This window comes from Syngnathus acus, chromosome 10 (genome assembly GCF_901709675.1).
Source record: "Syngnathus acus chromosome 10, fSynAcu1.2, whole genome shotgun sequence".
Taxonomy (NCBI): domain Eukaryota; kingdom Metazoa; phylum Chordata; class Actinopteri; order Syngnathiformes; family Syngnathidae; genus Syngnathus; species Syngnathus acus.
In genome coordinates, this window is record NC_051095.1 from 9514530 (window position 1) to 9539524 (window position 24995).

At 43.6% G+C, this 24995-nt stretch overlaps 2 protein-coding genes across 4 annotated transcripts in view; one reads left to right on the forward strand and one right to left on the reverse strand.

Annotated features, from left to right (window-relative positions):
• Positions 1-19393, forward strand: part of LOC119128967 (LIM and calponin homology domains-containing protein 1-like) — a 33198-nt gene extending 13805 nt beyond the window's left edge. The window contains exons 4-27 of one of the 3 annotated variants that reach the window (XM_037261894.1): positions 995-1101; positions 2644-2674; positions 4151-4261; positions 5042-5240; positions 7244-7508; positions 8829-8846; positions 9422-9554; positions 9652-9809; positions 10133-10604; positions 12141-12368; positions 12600-12708; positions 12808-12872; positions 12943-13030; positions 13110-13178; positions 13395-13423; positions 13885-13998; positions 15053-15145; positions 15264-15401; positions 15935-16026; positions 16324-16455; positions 16960-17037; positions 17347-17455; positions 17592-17694; positions 17946-19393. In XM_037261894.1, coding sequence (XP_037117789.1) covers positions 995-1101; positions 2644-2674; positions 4151-4261; positions 5042-5240; positions 7244-7508; positions 8829-8846; positions 9422-9554; positions 9652-9809; positions 10133-10604; positions 12141-12368; positions 12600-12708; positions 12808-12872; positions 12943-13030; positions 13110-13178; positions 13395-13423; positions 13885-13998; positions 15053-15145; positions 15264-15401; positions 15935-16026; positions 16324-16455; positions 16960-17037; positions 17347-17455; positions 17592-17694; positions 17946-17971 — 2967 coding nt within the window. In that variant the 3' untranslated portion in view covers positions 17972-19393. The remainder of the gene's footprint in view (positions 1-994; positions 1102-2643; positions 2675-4150; positions 4262-5041; positions 5241-7243; positions 7509-8828; positions 8847-9421; positions 9555-9651; positions 9810-10132; positions 10605-12140; positions 12369-12599; positions 12709-12807; positions 12873-12942; positions 13031-13109; positions 13179-13394; positions 13424-13884; positions 13999-15052; positions 15146-15263; positions 15402-15934; positions 16027-16323; positions 16456-16959; positions 17038-17346; positions 17456-17591; positions 17695-17945) is intronic. The other 2 variants (XM_037261897.1, XM_037261895.1) reach the window with 2 other exon arrangements.
• Positions 19394-20237: 844 nt separating this feature from the next.
• Positions 20238-24718, reverse strand: phox2bb (paired like homeobox 2Bb). The gene is made up of 3 exons (XM_037262460.1): positions 24134-24718; positions 22676-22863; positions 20238-22216 (listed from the first exon to the last, which is right to left on the reverse strand). The coding sequence occupies exons 1-3, from the start codon at positions 24372-24374 to the stop codon at positions 21767-21769; spliced, it is 879 nt and encodes a 292-aa protein (XP_037118355.1). The 5' UTR covers positions 24375-24718; the 3' UTR covers positions 20238-21766.
• Between the last annotated feature and the right edge of the window lie 277 nt (positions 24719-24995).

A 24995-nucleotide genomic window follows, 5' to 3' on the forward strand; every position in this document is an offset into this window, starting at 1 on the left:
AAAAACACATGGTGGCACTTTTATGAATAAAGATGTATTGTATTGTTTCCCAACTAGTACTTCCTTTTTAGTTGTGAGTGAGTGACAATTGTACGTGCCACCTCAATGGTGCAACCCTAACCCTAACCCTGTCCCCAAAAACACAGGAAGCCATGGCTTTGGTTTGCTCTAAAATAAGGAGGGAGGGACGTGAGATTGTGTGGATAACCTCTACACCTGTTTAAGTGTACTACATTATCAGAAAGCTTCCACACTCGAATTGACTCCGGACCTCTGAATGTAAGGCCATTGTATTTGCGTTTCGGTCTGGGAGAAATCAGGGTGGAGAGGAAGCGGTAACACCCTGAGATGGAGAGAGAAATGACTTTGCCTGCAGCCCTGCGATTGACAGAAAGTAGGAAAACAAAGAGAGCGAGGGCGCGCACGAGAGAGAGCGCGAGAGAACCTGGGAAAAAGGAGGGAGAGCTCGGCTCAGGTTGCGTCCCACACAGATTCTGTCCGAGATTGTCGAAGGTGGAGAGATTTTCCTTGCATATGTTTCGCATAGTTAGCCTACCTTTCCATGCGTACAGAAAATAGTTTTCTGCAAGGGTGTTGTGCACTTCACTGCAGATGATGATAGGGGCGAGACGTTTTTAATGATACAGTTCATGTCAAGTAGAAAACGTGTTTGCACTATTGTATTATTTTAAAAGTCGTCCCTTTGCCATGCTCAACCTTGGACCTTCAAACTGTGAGGCGACATGCTAACCAGTGCGCCACCCTGCCGTGCCGCAACGTCACATATCTTGATTGGAAATTGATAGTTTTCAGTGACTTATTATGAATGTGGCTTCCCTTTCAATCCCCCGTTCTGCAAGTTGATGCACTGATGCACATGCTTGTGTTGGTGTGCCATCTTTCTTGTCGCAATACAGCGCCAAGTGTTTTGGTGAACGACTGAGTTCAAATCAGCACAGTAACTCTTTCATGAACGTGTACTCTCCACACACAGGACAACTTGAGTGTGTTTCTGCGTGGATGTGAGGAGTTGGGACTGAAGGGAACCCAACTTTTTGACCCCGGAGACCTGCAGGACACGTCTACACGTCCCGCTGCCAAGTAAGTCCGACACTTTGTGCACCATTTTAATACTTTGAGCAAAGCAAGCAGGATCTTGAATTGTTTTAGCAGTAGTTTAGTCTGTCGGTCTGTCAGTGATGTGTCCTCCTGGCAATCAGTCAGTTGGCTGCCAACACAAATACCTCCGTGCAAGTCAATGCAATGGAATATTGTGCGGAACAATGACTGCGTCTCTCACACAGTTTCGTTCGGCACGCGCTGCTCACTTAGCCGTGAGCGCTATCGCGTTGCCGAGTGACAAAGGCTTGTGTTTGTAGTTGTAAATGTAGTGGTGCGCGCGTGCGTGGGTTGTCATTCAACTTGCTAACAAGGTGTCATTCCGCAAAGATGTCCTAACGCAACAGTGCAACGTTGAGTGCTGCCTGACTTGTTCTGTCAAGACGAGGAATTCCTTTGCTCAACATGTCACTCGTTTTGTTTCCAATCAAGTTAAAGATGCATTGATAAAGCGAACGCTTCCGGCGTTGCGCTTTTTATGCACCTGGATATAAGATTACATTTTATATTTGCACATCCGTTAGGGGAACTCTATTTGTGGCAGAATCATGTTGCAACTGAGGCTTTAGTCAAGATGATGGAAAAGTGGAAGCAGGATGATTCCCAACATGGTTGCTTCCTTCGAGGGATAAGAATTGATGAATTAAAAAAAAATCATGATATTAATTGAAATATTATGTTAAGCCATACAATGTATTTCCCTTTTGAGTTCCCTTTTGAATGCCCATGGAAGTAGATTCTGTTTTATCTTTGCTCGTAAGCATTGTCCTGCCTGTTTGATTGTATAAAGGCAAAATAAATAGAATCAGCTGATAAGCGGCGATAAGCTGCAGGGAGTGCCGATAATGCTCACTTCTTGTTGACTTGTCCCGGTCTGGGAGTCTCTGTTCACAGCCTCGCCTACGCTTCTTAACTATCCTTGCAAAAAAAAAAAAAAAAAAACATCCTTGAACCCATCTATTTTTTGAAAAACACGCAGACAGTTTAACAAAACGAAAACAAAGCGCACCGTTCAGGTAATAGATTTGGACTCATATGAGAAGTTTGTATTGTCTCAATGGACAACAAACCTAAAAAGAGGACATCACTGTGGGGTTGTTTCCACTGCTTTTGTTGAAGCTGTCATGACAGGAAGGGTTTTCGTTCGCGTGTTTATAGGCCGGGGGAAACAGCTTTTACCGGGAAGACTCAAGGAAACAGAATTTAGGCCACTCTGGCAAAATACATTTTGTGATAGGTGACAGTTTCCTCTTTCTAATTGCCCTCTACTCACACACGCACGCGCACACACACATACACACACAGAGTTTTGTTCCAATTAATAGGGTCTGAAAAGTGGAAAGCATGATTGGGAAAAAAATTCCCAATGGAATGAATGTTCTAAACATAACGTTAGAAATGACAATATTAGCTGTGCTTACAGTTTCTTTCGCAGTGATCGTCGATTCACGCAACTTTTTGGATCTTTTATATTTGATTTGATATGAAGTCACATTCTCACACTGTGTTTGTGATTCTCCACAGGCGGAGCGACTGCGGCCGAAAGATCAAAAATGTAAGTTACTTCATTTGATTTTGAGATGATGAGTTATTGTCTTTTACTTTGAATCAGTGTAGTATATTGAAGGCCTTCTAATGGTTAAAGGAAGGTAGACATGCTTTTTGCGGTCCCGCTCCTTTCACTGTTGACAATACAAAGCCGAGTCGCGTTTACCACAGAGCGCCTGCACAAACACGACAAGGCCAAGACATTGTTCCCGCCTTGAAAAGGGAGGCAGGAACCCTGCCGCTGAAACGCGACAAGCTCCTGGACCCTGAATGACTTATTGGCACCCGATTCCGCAATAATTTAGAAGAGAATAGAACACATCGTAAGTAAGACCTAAAACAATGTGAGCAGCTATGTATATCTTTGACAGTGCAAAATGAACCAAGGGAAGAAAAAAAAAAAAAACACATGGGCACAATATTTTCGGCCCACGTCAACAGCACACTTGATAAGAGCTCAGCGTGGCTTTATATTCTTATTTTAGTCACACGCAACAATCAGCACGGGGAACATAAACATGATGTATATGAGTAATACAAAACATAACTCTTTATTTGTACGATTGCTTTATTGTTTTTTTATGAACTGATTCCCTGCTAGCTAATTTCAAACATCCCTATAACCTACCACGTGAATTTATTTCATAATATATAAATGCATACCTGGCTTTGAATGTCTTGAGTTCCTAAATGACATGAAAATACGTCCCCGTCAGTGAACGAGTTTTTAAAAGGATTTCAAAGTGATGACTATATTTGTGAAATTCACTTTGTGGGGAGCAACTAAATACAGATGTCTTACACTCGATTGGCAGTTTTGCTTTAAGTGCATCTCTGTCGGAAAACATGACTAGGTCGTCACGACTAGCTCATGCTGGAACTTAGCCAGCACCAGCGTGCTTTTTGTGGCTGACAGCAAATATTGCCCGAGAGCACGTTCCTGTCATTTTGACAGGCAGAAACATAAACAAGCAGCTGGACAGCGAGCGAGCTCACAATATTGTACTGCTTCCTGGTTTTGGCTCGTCACGGTGTTGGTACATGTTTCTATGGTCTCCCACATTCCAGCGAAATTCCAAGCTTTTTTTATCCTTACTATTTGTGTCATGGCTCTGATGCCTTCCCCAGCAAACAACGGTATAAACCAGGGACGTCAAACTCATTTTTGTTGCGGGCCGCATCGTCGTCATAGTTTTCTTAGGAGGGCCATTATGACTGTCAACACAAATAAATGTATGAACGCCTCATATTATATATGCACAACAAATTGGTGAATAACTAGTTTTTAAATCTGAAACAAGTAAAAAAATGTTTTGAAGATGAATGGTAAAAAAATGCTAGCAATAGCTCTATTTTTTAAAAGTGAAGGCAATTTTAGTACTGACATGAATTTGATTTGTCTTCGCGGGCCACATCTGGCCCCTGGGGCTTGATTGTATAAACAATACAATAAATTCAATCATGTCTGTTTTGATTGGTGCAGGTTCTAATCACTATCTACTGGCTGGGTCGGGCTGCCAACAGCTGTACCTTCTACAACGGGCCCACGTTGGACCTGAAGGAGTTCGAGGGCCTGCTATCACAGATTCGAAAGGTATTGAATACTCTTGTTTTTAATGGGATTTGGCATTGAAAATGATATGATATTTGTTTGGATTGGACCTCCTTGAAAACCTTTATGCCATGGTACCAAGAGTAGCTACTTTTGGGTTTATTTGTATTTGGTGCAGGTTGTTGAATCAGCTTAAACTGCATTGCGTTAGTGGCTAGCTTTTGATTTAGGTGAATTTTTATTCAAGCACCAAATTGCAGTTGCACAATAGAAAGCAAATTGTGGCCCTTTTCTTGATTTTCGTGGGACAGGAAAGGCCTTTCCTCCCCTTCCATTAGCAGCTTGACATTTTTCAAACAGACAAATGCAGGGAGGACTCGGCAGGTTTTTAGAACGTGAAGTTGAAGTGAGAATTAGAGCTGGTGTCGAGGTTTGAACGACGACATGGCCGCAGTGGGACGTGCAGAAATAGTCAAAAGAAAAATGCTTGCCCAGGTAACATTTCATTGCATATTTTTAGCAATTGGAATAGTCCCTGACTAGAGTGTACAATTGTGAAATCCTTCTTGATCTGCATTTGTGCTTTCTGTATTCTGGTGGCAACATTGAGACCATTTTGTGTGTATGTTCAAATTTGATCAGTTCATTTTAGAATCTGTATTCAGTTGTACATTGTGCTTTGCAACTGTTGAACTCAGTCGCACTTCGACTGTTTACAGAGAGTCAAGATCTTCCCTTATTAACATTTTTGCTCCATGTTTGTTGTTATCTTGCTTGATGTTAGCATTCCCATCCCTAAATCTTGGTCTTGGCACATTTTAGGAGGCGGAGGAGGCAGAGAGCCCCCAACGCAGCATTCGGGACAGCGGCTACATCGATTGCTGGGACTCGGAGCGCAGCGACTCGCTTTCCCCGCCACGACATTGTCGCGAGGACTCCTTCGACAGCCTGGACTCGTTCGGCTCACGCTCGCAACAGACCCCGTCGCCGGATGTCCTGGTGGCCCGCGGCAGCAGCGATGGTATGGAACTCTACAAACCCCAAAGTCTCACAGGCAGCGATTTACGTATCATTTTCATTTGAGCTGCGTGACTTGAATCGAGCTGTAAAACTGGCCTAAAATCTTCGAAAGACTCAACTTGACTTGGTCTTACTGTTCGTGCGACACAACAAAATTTCGACTCCAACAACATGACTTGACATCTTTTGCATTTGAATTTTCATTTTCAAGATACAGTCGTAATACAATGCGGACTTGAATTGTGACTTGCTTCCACTTCTGTATTTATAATAGCGCACCAACTCTGTAGAAAGGTGCTCTCATACAGTACCTCAGGCAGATAAATGAAGGCCCATTGTGCTTTCACAGCTGCGCTGCCGTTGTGAGGCTCGTTGTTCTGCATTGTGTGTTATTGCAGGACAACGCCCAGCTAAATCGAAAAGCCCTTTGAATAATTTCAAAGGTTTTTTTTTTAGAATACCAGCTCATTTCAGATCTTTGTTTCGACTCTAGCCACACAAACCTAAGCTAAAACAGGTCTAATTACGTGTTAGGCAATTTATAGAATTTAAATATTCATTTTTAAATTGAATTTGAAATTGTCACAGGAGCAATAAGCACTCATTCATAATATAAAACATCGGATGAAGTACAACTAAAAACACTTTTTTCACATATTCTTTTTCACATACAGTATAACAGCCATGAGCAACAAAGCAGCTTAAACAGTGCCATGTTAACTTCAATAAAACAACAAGTCAGTTGAAAGAAGTGTTGTTTCACACCCACTCGGAGTTCTTCTCTCGTGCACGCTCTGCCTCCATCAAGCCGCCGACGCATCGCCGGACAACTTGCACGCGCCCACCTACTGTAAATTGACACCAGCCAACTGGATACCTCTGGAAAATGAATGAGAATCCAGGCTGAATACTCTTAGTGATACAGTGAACGCAGTCATTCCTGGAAGGCTTTGAACCGTGATGATGAACAACAAACCCATTCGCAGCTGGATATTGTAACACAAACATCAACCTGACGATATACAGCATCATGTATAGTGTACACACATCCGGGTCCAGGTTGGGAGGCAGGAGGCAACGGTCCCCTCCCTTGTCCCAACGTTTGCAGCAAAGCTCCTTCACAATTGGCCTCTGTAAAGCAACCTCAGAGGAGCATGGAAAGGAAAGTTGAATTCAAGGAAGACATTCGATCTCCTATGTAGTCATTTGATACTATTTATGAATGAGACGCTTTGTCCTCACAATACTTTCATTTGGAAAGACTAACACTTTGAGAAAATATTGAAAATAACTCCACGCTTCAGGGTTAACTTAAAGCGTAGTTGTTTGTGTAAGTAATAAGTTTATAAGTAATAAGTCTGGTTCACGCTATGTTTACCTTTTCTTGATACCTGCTGCTCGTGCATATTCAGGCATGCGAGCACACACCACAGGAATGGTAAACCCCACATTCTCTGTTCCATGTTTACGCTGAGGATTCTTATGTAACATGGAGGATTTTTTTCTTTTAGCACAAGCAGGGAAAGTCCTGCTGCCGATCTAGGTGTCACCTGTCTTATTTACCTTTTCTAAAATGGGATGGAGACGTTGAGCTAATAATCATACTCTTCGGGCAGGAGATCCACGTGATTTATGTCTCTTGCAAACAGACATAGTGATGATTTTCTATCCCTATAAACCATTTTAGACATCTTGTTGGATGAAATGATATCATAGACTTTTATTTGAAGCGTTTACATTTGTTGGATTTCAAAGGAATTTGTGACTGTAAATGGGGTCATAGTACTGAGATAAATAGGTCTGATGTTTTTTTAAGAGTTGGATATTGACTTCATGCTATCAAAACTATGTTATCATAGCTTTGTCAATATTGTGAACTGACTTGAAGGAAATGTTTCATCTTCTATCAAGGAGTCAACCACTGTACCTAAGTATTGATACTTTATGTCCGATCATTGCTCATGATTGTCCCCCCCCCCCCCCCCCCCCCCCCCCTTCCCCAAGGCCGGGGCAGTGACTCCGAGTCAGACGGCCCACCGCACCGCAAGACCCCGGACATCCACAAGGACGACATGTTAGCCCGCCGCACCTCGGTGAGCGAGCCGCGCACCGCCATGCCCTTCAACCAGTACCTGCCCAACAAATGCAACCAGGGCAACTATGTGCCGACGCCGCTGCGCAAGAAGAAGAACGGCGGCGACAAGGATGACGGCGAGCGCAAGAGCTGGAGTACGGCCACCTCACCTGTAGGGGGAGACAGACCTTTGAGGTGAGTGTTTCTTCACAGGCTTGTTTGTGACCGTCCCGGATGATGTCATCGACGGTATTTAGATGAGACATATCGCTTTGTTTGACCGGCGGCTTGTTATTGAAATTGCCAGTGATTCCATGTACCATCACGCCGCCCCGTTTTTCCCGCCGGCACTGTCTGCAGAACAGATGGTAGGGATTGCCTTTGAAATGAGCTGCTGCTTGCATAAACAGTGTGATGTGTGTACGTTAGCAATCATGCGGTTGTATCACATCAAGCAAACACGTGTCATTTTCCAAAAGTGTAACGTCAGGAACCTGCTTGGCTTATTTGAAGTGCCAAATTAGGCATCTTTACAAAACATTTTGAAACCGTTCCCTGGGTGTCTTTGTTGTTGGAATGCTTAAATGAAGCATCAAGAATAACAATCCAGTTTTACACCCCCTGTTTTGAAGCTACCAAAAGAGTTCCTTTTTTTTTTTTTTTGGCACACTTGATGCCTCAGCAGAAAATCCAGAGTCCTGCCTGTTTGTGTACGGGAAAAAAAACAATCCAACAAAAAAAAAAAAATTGTTTTTTTTATAGTGAAGGCACTTTATATTTATTCAAATGTAATCATACAAATCTGTATGTTGTAATGTTTTGGTGATCACAGCATAACATGCATGGACTACGGTGCACACAGAAATGGGAACACGGGACCCTCCCTCAGGATGTACGGAAATGAGCTCTGCTTCCTTTGCTGACCCTGTTCACACCCCATACTTGAACCGGACAGCTGCGCACTTTCTCCCAGCCGGCCTTCTGCCTACCTGCAAAGCTCTCTGAAAGTCCAAAATAAGCTTGGGAGGTTGGCCGTAGCCTGACGGGAAACGACAGTGGCCGCTTCATGGAGGGGGGCAGGGGGGCTTACATCGTACCACCTCGAACAATCGAGTGCATGTCGCCGCTTATCTGAATCTAACGCCAATAGCGCACACTCATCTGAGCTAGCACTGCAGATTTGCTTACCTTTTGGCTCCGTCTATTTACTTTCACATTTGATGAGTGGGCGAGCACAGGCACTCCAAGACCCAACTATGTGTTTAAATTTCCATATGCCCTCTTTCAAACATAAGCTGTGACCTTTTTGCCAAGGTTTGTGATGCTTGTCGTTTACAACAGCAGCAGTTGTCTGCATGTGGATAATACTGCCCCCCTGTGAATGTTTGGCGCAACATCATTCAACCCCCTAAATCTTGACACCCAGACCATTTCTTGCCACTGTCTACTCAACAAACATTCAGTAATCCACATTTGTGTTTGTTTGTCTCTCCATGCTGTCATGTGTCCTGCCAGCGTGTCACATGACCCACAGTAAGTCATCGAGTTTCCATGTGGTCAAATCTGCCAGCCTGTTGTTTATTGAAGGAATGCATTCGGTGCCAAAATAGCAGCTGTACCATGATAATGATCAAATAGAAATGATTTGCTCAAGGTTATGTTCATTATTACAGTTCAAGACAATATGAGTAATATGAAAACTTGCAAAATGCTAATGAAAAAAATGGCTCTGTTTGGGGAGAAATCTGGAAAGACTATGATAAAGTGCTATTTTTTGCATGCAAGGATTACACACCGACTTTACAGCGATTGTGGAACGTCATGTTAACTTGCCAATATCTTGCCACAAATTTGAGACATTTAGCATAGAATAGGAAGTCTGTGATTCGCAGCTCTTCTGTAACATTTCTTGTGGTCAAATTCCATCTTTGTAGCGCTGCCGCCACATAATACTGCAGTTGCTGGGGAAAAGATTTTGGAAAATCTGTTTTCTGTGTTTTAAACTACAACATGACTCCCATTCCTCGACAACCACTTAAAACAACATGTGACGTGTGCAGCAATGGCAAATTTCTGTTTAAGTGCGTCTCTCTTTTGTTCCTTCGCAGGAGTATGAGTATGATTGACATGCGCGGCGAGGTGAACAACACCACCATCTTGCCGCCGCACAGTCACGTGCGTCATGAGCTGATGCGCAATCAGTACAACCAAATGAAGGAAGATGATAGTCACTGGCAAGATGTGAGTGAGATATTGGCCATTTCCCTGTCGCGTAAGGACACCTGACCTTTACGCATGGAGCAAAATGAAGTGAACAATAATCATTCGTGTGCGGCAGGATCTGGCCCGGTGGAAAAATCGTCGACGCAGCATTTCTCAGGACTTGATCAAGAAGGAGGAAGAGAGGAAGTTGATGGAGCAGCTGATGATCGGAGGAGAGTGCATCTCGCAGAGGAGGAGGAGCATCAAGACCTACAAGGAGATTGTGGAGGACAAGTAGGTCCAACATAATTAGCAAGCGAAGATTTTGCCGTTCCCTATAAATGTACTTTGCGCACTTCACCAAATTCCAGCGAGTCTGTTCTACTTGCACCATGTAGACGGCACCCCTGTCCAGCGCTCAATTTAAAGGGAGTGAGGGGAGCCACTTTGACGGGCGAAGAATTGAGTGTCCACACCCACAACGGCGCAAATGCATGTTTTCAAATCAGCCAGTCTATGAAAACACCAAACAGACCACACTGTACACTCGTGATCGACTTGTGCTCTGCCCGACAATGGGGACTTCCAAGCATGCTTCCCTCTATTGGTCTCCACAGGGAGCGTCGTGAGGAGGAGCTGCGGGCAGCTTACCGGAGAGCCAAAACCCCCGAGGAGGCGGCCTACATCCTCCAGCGTTACGCCCAGCGCTTCTCCATCAGCGAGACGGTTATGGAGCGCCTGCAGCTGCCCAAGGTCCTGGACCGCAGCGTCTCGGCAGACCCGTCCTTTTGCGGCTTCCCCATCTCCCTCACACCTTCGCCGACCACCTCTGAACCGTGGGACGCCGACCCAGACGGCCTCCTGAAGTATCTGCGGCAACCGTTTGCGCCGGCCCCCAGGTTCACGTCCACGATGGAGGCGCAAATCGACGAGTGGCCCAGAGATTCGCCGCCCCAAGGGCCAAAGATCCGCTCGCGCTCGTCCGAGCCGCCGTTCAGCCCGCCGCTGTCGCCCAAGCCCCTGCCTTTGCTGACGCCCGAGCCTTACTTTCAGCCCTGGCCTGCTACACCGGAACCCTGTCCCAGTAAGGTTAGTTTTACACTAATAGAGCATTTGATTTGTGAATATAAAGTCTCTTCCATCTAAATCACAGGAATAACCACACAGATTCTGCTTAAAATAATACCACACAAAGAATATTGCTGCCTTAGGAGGGTGAACCTGTTATTCAAAGTTTCATTTTTCCTTCCTGTACCGTGAATGCTTTACCTTTATAAATTTGTAAATCATCGTGTGGTATTAGTTGAAAGAGACGCCAAACTACATTTTATGAGGTTGATGCATACATTGAAATAATTCAAGAGATCCTCCCTCTGTAGCTCACTTACATGTACACTAACACCCAAACAACACTTTGACTCATCTTTCAGGGCTTTGGTGCTATCTTGTGGCATCTTAGAGCATTACAGACATGGGACAAATGATTTCATTTTCCATAGCTATGATTTGCAAACAATGCTTAGGTGGGTGTTTCGGTGTCAAAAATGATGTCAGACACCTTTTTCTAAAATGTGTGTTTTTGGTTGAAAACGTGTTCACACTTGACAGCAACAATGACAAACGTGTCTCTAAAATTTTGAAATCCATCCATCCATCGTTTTTCTGAACCGCTTTATCCTCACGAGGGTCGCGGGCCTGCTGAATCTATTACTTTACTCAAAACAGGAAGAAACATTTTCCGGATAAAATGTTAGGCAGCGATGGCCGCTACTGAGCTAAATGAAGCCAAGTGCTTCTCTGGAATGTCTTGTCAAGCGTCCCAGTCCCACTTTGAATGGAGTCTTGTGTTCCCTATTGACCTAAGAAGTTGCCGGCGAAGGGCCCTCTCGGTGTGGAGTGGACAAAGACGGCCCACACAAGCTGCTTGGAGACGGATGAGAAGGTGGAGGTAGTATATAGGGGGCGCGGATTGGGAGGTAGTGGGGGCACTCACTGGGAAGTTCACAAGGAGCCTCCTCACACATATATTACTAGCGTCTCTTTGTCTTTGAGGCCCGCTTGTTGCTAAGGTTTGCATGCTTAAGATAATAGTACCCGAGCCCAGCACAAATGAAAGCACAAGTGGGGTTTTAGCCACAGATTCATTTCAGTCCTAGTTCTCATTACCTCCTCTCGGAAGCACTGTTTAATGCTATTAATGAGATGATGTCAATGTTTTTTTTTTTTTTTTGGAGGGGTGAGGTGCTCAATATGCTCCAAAACCCATGTCCAACTTGAACAGGAAGGTCAGCCATTTTGGTTTGGTGCAGCCATGTCTGATGAATTCAAGGGCTTAACAAACTCCTTCGAGGTCATTTGTCCAAGGATCGATCAAATTCAGACTGGCAGCGGTCAATTGTTTTGTGTATGTTGGGTCCGATGTTGTAATTTCATATTGAGTTCAGTCTAGATCTGACTCAGATTACCTTTGTGACATTGCTGCATTATGCAAAACAACTGATATGTGTCTACCTATTTGTATTTTGTAGGGCTTAGTCACATTTCATTTTATACTGTGTTTTATATGCATTGCCAAGTATCATCTTAGCACAGACGTATCTCAACACAGCATCCATTTTGTTGTAGGCCGATGGACTCCTGCGGGTCAACGGCAATGAGGATTGTCAAGGATCAGAGTCCTCTCCCGTTTTCCTACTGTACTCTTTGCCCCAAACCACCGCCCACCACCCATGTGCCTCGGCGACAAAAGGAATTCTGGCGTCCACCAACGTAGAGGCAGCTTTAGGTGACATCCAGGACAAAGAAGTCGCTCTGTGTTCAACGCCACCCAGCAGGCCTACTTCGCTACCAGTGGTAAAACTATCTTATTACGGTCCCTTTATTAAAACATTAATTGCCAGCCATTTTAAAATCTATAAATAAATTTAATCATGCCCATCAAATACTAATATTAAAAAGCTAGGCTGCACATTTAAATTGTTTTGTCAACCTAATAAAATGCCTGCCTAATTTACTATAGTAAATTCCTCCTTCACTACAATGCTCATTTTAAATGATGCAAAAATAATCTGTTAATTTTTTTAGGAGTTGCAGAAACCAGAGGAGAGCTTTGAGAGAAAGAGTGGAAGGCAGTCAGCAGTCGCTCTAGCGGAGAAAAAGTCTCAATCAGCATCACACCTCCAAACATCTGCAGGTCTGAGTCACATGCTGTTCTACTGCCCCCATGTGGACACTTGCGTTTCTGTCATATTGCAGACACCACACTTGCATGATCACTACTGTGTCTTTGCAGAAGCCAAACAAGAAACTGTACCGTCGTGTGAGTCAGGGCTTGGCACAAACTCTGTAACCTCAGTGGTAAGCCATTAAAATCCTTCCAAATTCAACATCTCCATCTATCCGATTAATAATCCTGTAAAATCGCTAGACGAGCATAGACAGTCACGTGGGGACAAACCAGAAGAAAGAGGAGGTTCCCAGTTTTGGACATCAACTGCCAACTACAACCACAGAAGGTTACTCGACACACGCACACACATTAAACTGTCTGTGCTTTTGTCCATTTTACTTTTATAACCATATATTTCCCCAAAGGTGTTGAAAACAGTACTCGCTCTCCACTGACAAGCAGCAACCCAAATTTACGCTGCGAGTTCTTTGCAGGTAATTGTACTTTTTTTTTTTTTAACTATAGGGGGCTGGGACACACAATTGACTATTAAATGCATTATGATATAGATCTATATGATTCTGAGCTATTTTTGTATTCAATTGCAAATGATGCAAATTGTTGGCTGTGTTTATATGTATGTAAATTGTGATATGCCACATTGATTGTTGCCATTTGTTTCATTGTTGCTGTACATTTACAATCTGCAGATAAGGGAGAGAAGGATCACTACGGCAACGTGAGTACAATCAACTTTGTTGTTCTAACAATTCTATGTCGACATGTCCAGATTCTTATGGTGCTCAGATGCTTTTCAAAATCAAGAGATTTGACTTGCGACTATCTTAACTCAAGATATGACTTGACTCAATTTGATTTTTGCCCCAATAATTTGGGACTGCAATATGAAGGTTCAGCTTACTTCTGACTTGCACATATGTGACTTCCTCCCACCTCTGGTCACCTCTGTCCTTTTCTGTCTTTCTCCTTCAGTAGGAGTGGATTGGATAGCATTGGACTAGTGCTGTTGTGGTAGACCAACTATCTCTCTTCTCCCCTCCATTTTTTTCTCTGTATGTCTGTGTGCGTGATATCCCGATTGTGTGAGGGTGCCCGACGTGTGCATGACTATTTTGGTGCTTTGGGTTTTGTGGATGCATGTGTTGTCGGTGGTGGGTTGGGGCGGGGGCATCCTGTTAGGTTTCAGTGCCGGTGTCGCCTCAGACCAGGCAGGCCGATCGCTGGTCCTGGGACCCGGCCGAGGAGCGAAAGCGGCAGGAAAGGTGGCAGCAAGAGCAGGCGCGCCTGCTGCAGGTACACGGATAGATGGCGAGGCAACGCATGGCGCATGAGGCTACGCCCAGCTCTGTCAGGATTCATTGCCAGTTTTGGTTTTATTTGCACAAGGGAGTCACACTTTCAAAAACCTGCTACCCTCCCAGGGATGTTTTGTTTTTGCTAGAATTAATGATTAGTAATTTATTATTTATGTTTGCCCACTGCTGCTTTTAAACCGTGAGACCAGTTTATATCTTAAAGGCGTCATATGTCATAAAGCTGATTAACCACACTCCATTGCGCCTGTAAAAGCTTGCCGCCATTTTGATGATCAGCACGTTTATTGTACCGTAACATCCGCTCATGTGCCGCTGCCGTCAGTTGAGGGCGCCCTTGAGCAGCACAAGGAGCTTTGTCACAGCTTGTGCTTGGGGGCGAGATTCTGTTGGCTAAATGCCCCCCTCCCTCCTCCACAGCTCAGTGAGAAAGGTTTCTGACCTTGGATGATTGGAAGAATGTGTGGTGCATTACTGTGCTGGTTGTTTTATCCCGTGTAATTGTTTTTCTTTCTTTGTGATTCTGTCTTCCAATGCAAGTCTTAATAGAAAAAAAAGTCAATTCATAATTTTGATAATAATGGGGGTTTTTTTTCGCTAACAACCAAGTAGTTGAAACCGCTCTCTGCAGTTCAAACTTCAATCAATTCTTGAATAAATTCTTGAAAAGCTGACAGTGTCATTCAAAATTGAGCTTTTTTTCTGGGTCTTAAAGTGTCTTAAATGAAATGTTTCAAATTTAAAGTCTTAAAAATCAATGAGATAAAGGTGCCCAAAAATATCTCCACTTTAACTCCTCTAAGCCTCCAGACACCGTGTTAACTTTGTAAAAGACGACATTTTCAACAGTGGTACTCTTCTCGGAAGCCTGTTTGCATGTCCACCTCCTGCTTGCTTCTTCACCTCTTTTTTTCTTTACGTTCACTCCTGACAAGCCAAAATTGATTCAATGTTTGCATGCCTCCGACATCAATTGCAATGTCTTTTCTTCCTGTATTTGTATATGCTTGCGGTGCGTTACCTCGGTAACACAGGAGAAATACCAGCGAGAGCAGAAGAAGCTCAAGGAGGACTGGGAGAAGGCCCAGAGGGAGGTTGCGCAGGAGGAGAGGCGCTACCATGAGGAGGTGGGTGCACATTTTAGACAATACCAAATGAAAGTTGCCTCCTCAAGCCTTATGTGACGCGTTGTCTGTGGTCATGGGCTTTGATTGTTTAACGGTTCCAACGCTACCCTCACGTCAGGAACGTCTCATCCTGGAAGAGACAGTCACAGGCCTGATTCCGCAATCGTCCGCCACGTCGGTATCCGAGTGCCAGGACACCATCGTGCGCTCACTTGCTGACTGGGAACGCAAACAGGAGCAACTGGAGAGACATTCGGTGATCAAATCTTATTTAACTATCTTTTTTATTTTTAAATGTATTATTAGTTTGTTATTATTAAGCATACCTTCTGTATGAAATGCACTATATATAAATACTATACATTATATACACTATAATGTCTTGCCTTACCAAAAATTAATTTATGATGACATATTTTTTGAAAAATATGAGAACAATTGTGTTTTTTTAAATCAATCTTTTCAAGAACAATGACGCGATTTGATGGGATGAAGAGTCACCCTCTTGTGACAATAAATTGTACAAATAGTCATAATCCTATGATAATGATAATCCTTTTGTTCTAAATACATGTATGCTGCAGATAGCACAATTGACAAAATGCTAACGTAGGCTGGAGTATTTGTCCCACAGGTTAGGTATGCGCTTTTTTAAACAATCACATCATTTATTGCAATTTGTTTTGCGGGCCTCGAAACTTGCATCTTTGAGCCCCCCTGAACCCAATTTGAAAACCCCTGTGATTGGTCCACCAACTAACAGTCTTTACTTCTGATTGGCTAACACAGCTGGAGAGTGGAGAGGTTGAGTGTAGACCGCGAGAGAACGACAAAACGAGCGACATCAGCACCGCCGACGACAGCGTCAGAACAGCCAAGAGGTTTGTCGACGCATCAAAGCATAAATAAAAAAAAAACATTACTTTTCCTCAGTAAACATGATCTTTACTAACAAGAGACATTGTTAAAGGTATGCATAGCTGATTTTCTACCAAATCATCCAAGGATTTTAGATCTGCGAGTTTACACGTAATATTGATGCAAATTAACCTGAATTGACAACGTACTGCACCTACTTCTCGCAACCAAAGTTTAAGATCCAGCTCATCTGTCAACCTAATGAGTAGAAGGAAACATCCTAAAAATAGAGACCTAACATAGATGTGGGCCATCTACAGCTCGGTGAGTCAGACTAGCTGCGTGAAAAATGGCCAAAAACTTCACCAAATGGCTGCCAAGACCTCCGCCCCGGTCAAGAAACGGCAAGACGTTGACGCCAGCAAGCCCGTCCGGCCTGCAGGAGAACGCAGGTGTGTGTGTGTGCGTGCGTGCGTGTTTGAATGGTCTTTAAATGTATTTGCTTCAGTCTTATCATTTAAAGAAGCTCTCTGCCTTCTGTCTGACCAATTGATGAGAGTATAACCATGGCAACAGAAGTGCGCTTTTTCGGCATTCATTGTAACCTGCAGTCTTTCAGTTACTGTGTTTGGCCAGTAGGTGGCACCTCAAGCTTTTATCATTGCAGCATCTCACTCTTCTCAGATTATCTTCATCTCGTGTCCTAGTTGGTTTTTCAGCAACCCACTTAACAGCAGGATCTGGAAAAACGAGATGCAGTAATCTGCATCGCCATTTAACGCCCTCGATACTAACCCCAAATGAATGCGGCCATTGCATAAAGACATTTTGTAATCCTCATAATTATTTGAATCCCTCAAAATTACAAAGCGATCCAGATGAATGCGGCTCGTTTCAAGGCTGTGCAGTCAGCCGCATTGTCAGCTGAATGCCGCAACGGTCTGTCCATTTTCCAGGAATGCACCCGCCACAGTAAATGCTGGGCGCAGCCCACCCAAGCCCCCTCCGCCTTCTGTTGACGCACCACCCAACAGGTATCCATTTTGTGCCTCGCATCAACGCTGTGTTTTGTGCTGTACTTGTGCTTGCTGTCATGAGAACAAAAAATAGGTTTGTAGGAGGACAAAAGTATTGGGACACGTACATTAATTATTAAATATCGCTGCCCTAGAGGTATGTTGGGTGATTTGGTGTGAGAGAACATGCCCACACACACACATGCATACAAAACCATCTTGGAGGAAATCCAGCGAATAATGTACCAACTCTCGAGCTGCCTTTGTCTTTCGACTTGCTGAAGCAGCACGTGGGCTCATTGTTGCCGATGTTATTGCGGTTTATAGGTCTGTCAGTGGCAAGAAGCTGTGCTCCAGCTGCGGGCAGCCGCTAGGCAAAGGGGCCGCCATGATCATCGAGACCCTCAGCCTCTACTTCCACATCGACTGCTTTAAGGTTAGCGAAGACATTTTCCCCAGGTTAACATATGTGCGAAGGGTCAAACTACATGACAAAGAAATATATGTGGTTTTTTGAGAAAGCGAGTTTTGGGGAGTGTTTATTATGTTAATTTCACTGTTGTTGTGGTCAGTGCGGGGTCTGCAAGGGCCAATTAGGAGACATGTCCACAGGAACCGACGTGCGGATCCGCAGCGGCCTGCTCAACTGCCACCAGTGCTACATTCGCTCCCGCTGTGAGTTGCCCCCACCAAACATCCTTCACACACACATGACTTGATTTTGTCCACATTTACATCGACCATAGTCGAATAGCTCTAACATGAACACGTGCCTGTAAAATAAATGCTACCACTCCACATTTTGAGAATCACTGACAAACATTCACCCTCGTCTAGCTAGCATTCATCAGTTTCCTTTTTCTCATCTGTCTCCACCGTTTGTTGCTGCATGCTGAATGTTTGTGGGTCTCTCTTCCCCACTCAAGCGGCCGGACAGCCGACCACCTTGTGACGTCTCCAGTCGAGTTGAACCTGATCACCTGCCAAGCCCTGCCCTCCCGTGCAACCCCCATTCATCACGTGGGTCAATCCAAGATTTTTCATCCATATATTATTCTTTGACTACAGAGTATCAACAGTCAGGACAGTCATTCACTCATATTGTCATTTTTACGACGCACAATCTATTTGAATCACCATTCATCAAGTGTGGTTCATTCATACATACTTTAATTGGATTTAATCTGGTTTAGGTGTTTCCTTTTTTTTTTTTTCTTTTTCACCAAGCAGCATCCATTTTATGTCACTCCCAAAAGCAGACAAAATGAAATTAACCTTCACGACGCACAATACTGGATCTCTATTGGTGCATTCGTTATTTTGGATCAGCACTGAATTGTACACTTTATGTTGAAAATGTGTTATAATAATCCACAAGGCTTCCACTGACACACTTTTTGAATGTAATTCACGAGGGCAGTAACTGAATCCGCTACTTTAATGTGCCTTAGGAACAAAAGAACGACGCAAAAAAAGAAACAAAAAAAAAGCATAATATTTTCATTTGAAGGCGATCGATCAGTGGCCAAATTGTCCTCGCACTCCTTCATTGCAAGTCGTCCACTTTGCCGCGTCGTTGATTTTGCAGTGATAGAATGCTCTTGTCCGTGAGGAATATATACACAGGATGAGACAATTGACCTTTCGCTTAAACCGCGTCCCGGGAATGTAGCGTGACCAATCACAGCGCAGCAAATAAGAACAATGCTTTCCTGAAGTTTTTGTTAATGCATAGTGACACATAAGTTGAATGGAAATGTTTTCTTTTTAGGCTCTGGAAAAAGCTATGCAGTCGTCCACAGTCGGTTGCGTCTTTCAAAAAAAAAAATCAAGTCGAAACTTGCCCAGAGTAATAAAACCATGAATGAAGATATTCAATTGATAAAAGAAGCAGACAGAATCCGAACTAGCCCAGAAAAAAGATGTAAAATATACATTACGCTATGCAGTCAACCACCATCACAGACTTTATGTTGTGTGAAACTTTTTGATCTTAGCAACAATAACTAAGGGGCTCTGAGCGAAAGGTCTATTGAACCTTTGCCAACTTTCTTTATTTTTGTTTTTAAATATATATATTTTTAGCTTGGTTTGCATTTTGAGAGTCGGGCAGTGTGCTGCCGATGTTTAACAAAAAAGACTGCACGTTTAAGCCTACAACCAAAAGATACTGTAAAAAATGTACAAATCAAAGCAATAGCCACTGCGCTTAATTCCTGGAGTCGTTGAGCATTTTCCATTTTCTCTTTTTAGCGCGGAGGCTTTCTCGTGTATTTATTGTAGTAGTCACCTGAACACCATATTTCGATGTATCCTTTCATTAACTGTGTCAATGCAATGACTGTATCTTTATAAATAAAACCATCCAAAGTCACTGTCTGTCTATATGTTCTTCTGATTTTGAGGCAAACTATTAGGAACAGCTGTCCCAAAGGTGAGTATTTGCTTTGTTTTTAATGGGGTGCAAGCAGGTGTCTATTTGAATGTTTTTTTCTTCACATTTTGGGCAAGTTTTTAAGGTTAATTAAAAAAAAAAAGTTATTTTCTTCATAATCGATTTTTAATTCATCCATCAGGTCTTGGTCAGCCGGGAAAGAACCTGTTGAACTTAACCTAGGTGAATATATTTGATAGTTTCTGTCGAGCAAAAAACGTGTTTCTCCATATGAACCTTTGTTAATCTTTCATTTTCAACGAAGTAAATTTAATTTTGAATTGATTTCGTTTCTACAATGTTTTATATCATAGTTTGCATATTATATCATAATTTTACCTGAGTTAAAACTGTTCCCTTTAGTAAGATCATTTCATATTTAGGTATATTTTACCCCCTACCTTCTACCACAGTTGAACCAAGCTCACAGATAAGGGTAATAATCACGTTAAATGCTTTTTAAATGTGAGATTGTTCTAAATTAAAAAAACAAAATATTGATTTTTGCAAGCCTATTGATAGAAATATGAAATTGTGAACCTTTGCAGATTTTTATCAATTTTGGCTTTGTTATGCAATAGCTGCTGGCCGAATTTAATTTCTGTCTAAAATCAAGCTTAAACCTTTACATTAATTAAAACGCTTTACCTAAAATGAACAATTGCCACCTGTTATATCGCTAATATCGCTTCCCATCGCAAATTGTTACAGAAACGTGAACATTTCCACTGTTATCATGTACGTTCTTCACACCACAGAAGCTGACAAAAACATGACCAAGACATTTTTTTTTTCCTATTATTTTTTTGTATCATCAACAACCATTTCAATGCCTTGGAAAACTATGTGCACATGTAGAAATATTCCCTTCTTAAATATAAGCATCCAGAACCTAATAACATAAATAACCTTCCAGACAACAATGTTCACAACAAAGTGGGAGACTTAAAATCAAAAAGAGACATGCAAATTATATCCAAATAAATACAACATTTGCATACATTCCCTTTTTACCAAAAATAAATTCTTAGGGAATCCGACTTAAAATGAAGACTATACGTGTCTATGATTCAACTATTAGGAGACGCGAATACATATTAACACTATACAATTGGAGCCACAAACACACTGTCATAGAAAGACACACGAAACATAGATTTATGTCCATGGGCGGGGCGGGGATTTGGAGGGGTGCTGCTGTAATTGTGCCTTTTTTTCTCATAGTGGACAACAAAAGAAACTTGATGAAATATCAAGTTAAAAAAAAAAATAATTCTTTCTGGTTGAATCCCACAAAAAGTCCAAACCTCGCTCAGATTCATGGAAACTGTATAAGGCTATGCAGCCTGCGTGCCGCATAGTTCATTCTGTCAGAAATAACAGAAATCAAAATGGCCTGCACTGAAATGCAGGCTCTTGATAAGTTTATGCGGTTGGCCGCATAGTCGTCGCGGTTCTTGCAAAAACTATGCCGTCGGGCGCATACTTACTCATTAACCCATCAGAAATTGATCACAGGTAAAGTCCAAGTTCTATGCGCTGGCCCGTGAGTCTTGCAAAAATTTAAACCAGCCCAGATGAATGATCGAGTATGTGGCTGCCCGCATAGTCCAGCTAAACTACAGGATCGGTCGCAGTTTGTTGAATAGCCTAAATGTTGACTCAAAATTATAGTCCAGACAAAATGCATGCTCTTGCTAAAGCGACGTGACTGCATGGTCGTTGAAATTATACAACAATGTAAACCAGCCCGGATAAATGCAATTGACATTAAATTGTGCAGCTGTCCACGACCTCAGAAAAAATGAATGCGGTAAATATTATGCGGTATTGGTCATAAACTCTAGCCCGAATAAATGCAAAATATTATTAAAAATAAGCAGCTGTCAATTGAATGCCTCAAAAATTCCCAAATGCAGCCTCTCGAAACTTTGGTCTGCCGCATGGTCAGACACGTGTTTGTCATTTGTTGGGTATAAGCACTGTATTATCTGTGAATAATGCAATACTGTGAGCTCGCCAACGCTCCAAAAACAGTTGGGTCAAAAATAACCCAGTACGGGTCAAAAAGGGAAGCAATTCGTGCGCGTGTGAGTGCACGTACTAAGCAATCCAAATTTGGGCTGTTTTGTACAAAACAACCGAATTTTAAGTTGTTTTGTGCAGTCGTGTTATTTTCGACCCACCGATTTTTCAACAATTTGCCAAATGTGCCATGAAATGTATTTTTGTCAAGCAAATGCCACACAAAAGGGAGACAAAACAAAAGCACTTTTGACTGTCACTGTCCATCAGTCTGCGTGTGCACGTCAATTAGAACATGCTGCTTTTTACTAAAGCAGCCTTGGCTCCGTTCTGTCTCTGCAAGGACGACAGCACGCTGGCGAACGGCCCGCCCAGCGAGTCCGGGATGGAGGTGATGGTCCCCGGGGCGGTGGCCCAGCCTTGACTCGGTGCCGTAACCCCCACCCCCGTCACCCCCACCCCCATGCCGGACGACACGGCGCCCTTGCCGGCCTCCGCCTGTCCGCCGTTGCCGCCCCCGCCGTTCACCTGCACACCGGTGGGGCTGGGGCCACCGCAATTAGAGGTGGGCACCGGGTTGGGGCCCCCCGTGCTGTCCGGGTCCGTGGATTTGGCGTCTTTGCTGTCGTCGTCCCGCGGGTCCAACTTTTTGCCAGAATTGGACTTGGCGGCGGCTGCGGCCGCTGCAGCAGCACGCTCCTGCTTGCGAAACTTGGCCCGTCGGTTCTGGAACCAAACCTTCAAAACAGCCCCAAATTTGTCATTAGTCAGTAGTTTTGTTGTTGGGTTTTATAGGAATAATATTTATAAGCACCTTTACATTATTTGTGTGTGTGTGTATGGGGGGGGGGGGTCGTTTAAAAAAAAATTCGCCCACAGATATCCTGTTCCTTTCCAGTAAACACGTGCGTCTTTTCCACTATTTGTCAATAAGTGTGTGCATTATTTTAATATATTTGCGTCTATTAAAAAACAAATTGGTGGTTTGAGCTTGAACAGTTTGTGAACCCATTTGCTAAATAATATACAATGAAAACGTGAGTTTTTAATCGTTAATTCTATAAAAAAAAATAAAAAAAACTGTCAATTGGTGTCAATGTGTCTTACTGCCTGCGCGTAATGTATGCAGTAAACCTTGCGTAATTGGAGCATTTTTAACTTGCATGGATTACTGCTCTTGACTTTGTGATTGTTTACCTGCACTCTGGCTTCGGTCAAGTCTATCTTGAGTGCCAACTCTTCACGGGTGTAGATATCCGGGTAGTGGGTCTCTGCAAAGACCCTCTCCAGCTCCTTTAGCTGCGCGCTGGTGAAGGTGGTCCGGATACGCCTCTGCTTGCGCTTTTCGTTCAGACCCCCGTGGTCCGTAAACAGCTTGTAGGGCACTGCATACATAGGAGGACAAAATGACGTCATGTTTTTTTTTTGTTTTTTTTTTTTTGCAGTGGGTCGGTCTATCGTGCTTTTCTAGACATAACATCAAGGATTCTGTAGAAAAGTTTAGCAACATTTATGTAATACAGTGTTTATTGCGTTTAGCATCGTCGTCTTAATGGTGGAGAATTTGTTGAATTGACTGCTTGCAATATAAATGTGATTAAACTCAATTCTGTGTCAAGTGGTCATCAAGATTAGATTTCAATCGGGAATATATAGTTAAAATCCGTTACAAACAAGTCCGGTTGCTGTGCGCAAAAAAAATAAATTCCGGAGACTTTACGTGATATAATTGCTTTGAAAGTGATCACTTAAGTGGATTTTTAATTGTTAATGCAGGTTAATTCGGTTCCATTCTGTGCGTAATAACCGTGCGTTATAGTCAAGTGGCGATATTGATTTAACTATACTACCAAGTTGGATTCTGTTTGGATCTGCATGTATTTATGAGATTTTTGTTGTTGTTGTAAAAATGTAATTTAATTTTTTCGGATACTATTCCGGTTGCCGTGCGTTAACCCAGCAGCGTAATAGTGTTGATATCAATTATGTTCAACTCCGCGTGGTGATAATCAAAGAGAGTTTAATGGTGAATTTTATTCTCTTCCAAATGAGTCCGGTTGCTCTGCCTTAAACCGTGTGTAATCACCTCTTGTGATGTTGCTAAATGTTATAAAACAGCATCAGAAGTGGGGTTATGTCCGTGATCATGCTCGTAAATGTCGTTTAATAGCGTCCAAAATGAATCTCGATGCCGTGCGTAATCATCCACGTAAATGTATTAATTCCACTTTTTGAGGGAGTATAGATGATAATAAGTGTGTTCAAATCTGAGTCCAGTGATCGTCCATGTTCGCTTTTAATCGTAAATGTACTTGAACTCTGTCCCAAAATGAGTGGCTGCGCCGTGCGCAAGAGCGTGCGTAAGTTGTCAAAACTCGTCGCCTTCCGCGAATACAGTAACTCCCAATTTGAGCGCCAATAATGAGTTTTGCTCTTTGGTTATCTAATTATTCGTCTCATCGCAAAGTAAACACATTACGGCAGCTTATGGGCTAATTCTGTTGGAGGCTTTCGGGTGTGACACGCGCGTAACCAAATTACACGCACGCAGCCGCTCCTAACGCGATAAATTCCTTCATTTGTGTACGCAAATTTGGCCCCGTACCGAGCGAGCGAGCGAGCGAGTGAGCAGTGACGCTTGAAAATGCGCCTTACCGGCCGCGTAGGGGCTGCTCTGGTGGTCCCTCAGCGTGCCCAGGCTGCAGGAACCGGGCGCCAGCGACGGGCAACCGCTGGTGGCCCCGAACGTGGTCCGGATGGGGTTGTACTGGAAGCCGCTGGCCTGGCTGCACGAGCTGAAGTCCGCGTAGGCCGACGCCAGGCTCGACGTGTCCATGCCGGCCATGCACGACTCGTAGGCGGACGAGTTAAGGTAAGAATACTCCATTTTATACATTTGGGAAGGCACCCAAAAGCTGAAGATTCCCCAGGTCGGCTTATGATGGCGGGTGAGAGGGAGGAGAACGTGTGAGGTTGTTGGAGGGATTTTTTTTTTTCGATGTTGACTGCTCGGCGGCCGCTCCAGAAGTGGCCTCCTTTATAGCAGCCCAGGCACGTTTTGTGAAAAGCCCCCTAAGAGCCGCCTTGCCGGAGGTCTCCAGAGCATATCGAGCTCATCAGAAACAAAAGCAGCGCCGTGCGCACGCCGCACTGCCTCCTTCCTTCCTTCCTCCTTCTTCCTCCACCGCTACCACTGCCGCCTCCCTGCTTTACATGACAATAAGTCATCAGTCTATTGGGCCCGTCGTCCGGCCGAGCTGCAGCATCATTGATCCCCCCCACAACACCGCACCCACCCACCCACCGCATCTCTAATTAGAATTTAATAGCGCCGCAGTAGAAGCAGAGAAGGAGAGCAGCCCTCCTTTTGCCCTTTAATTCAATCACAGCACTTGGAAATAATGAAAGTTGGGTGACGATTCTCCCTGATGCAATTTGCTCGCCCCAAGCTTTTAAAAGGCAGCCTGAGAACCTTTTGCCACACTTTCGCCATTTTTCTATCTCTTGCCTCCAATGC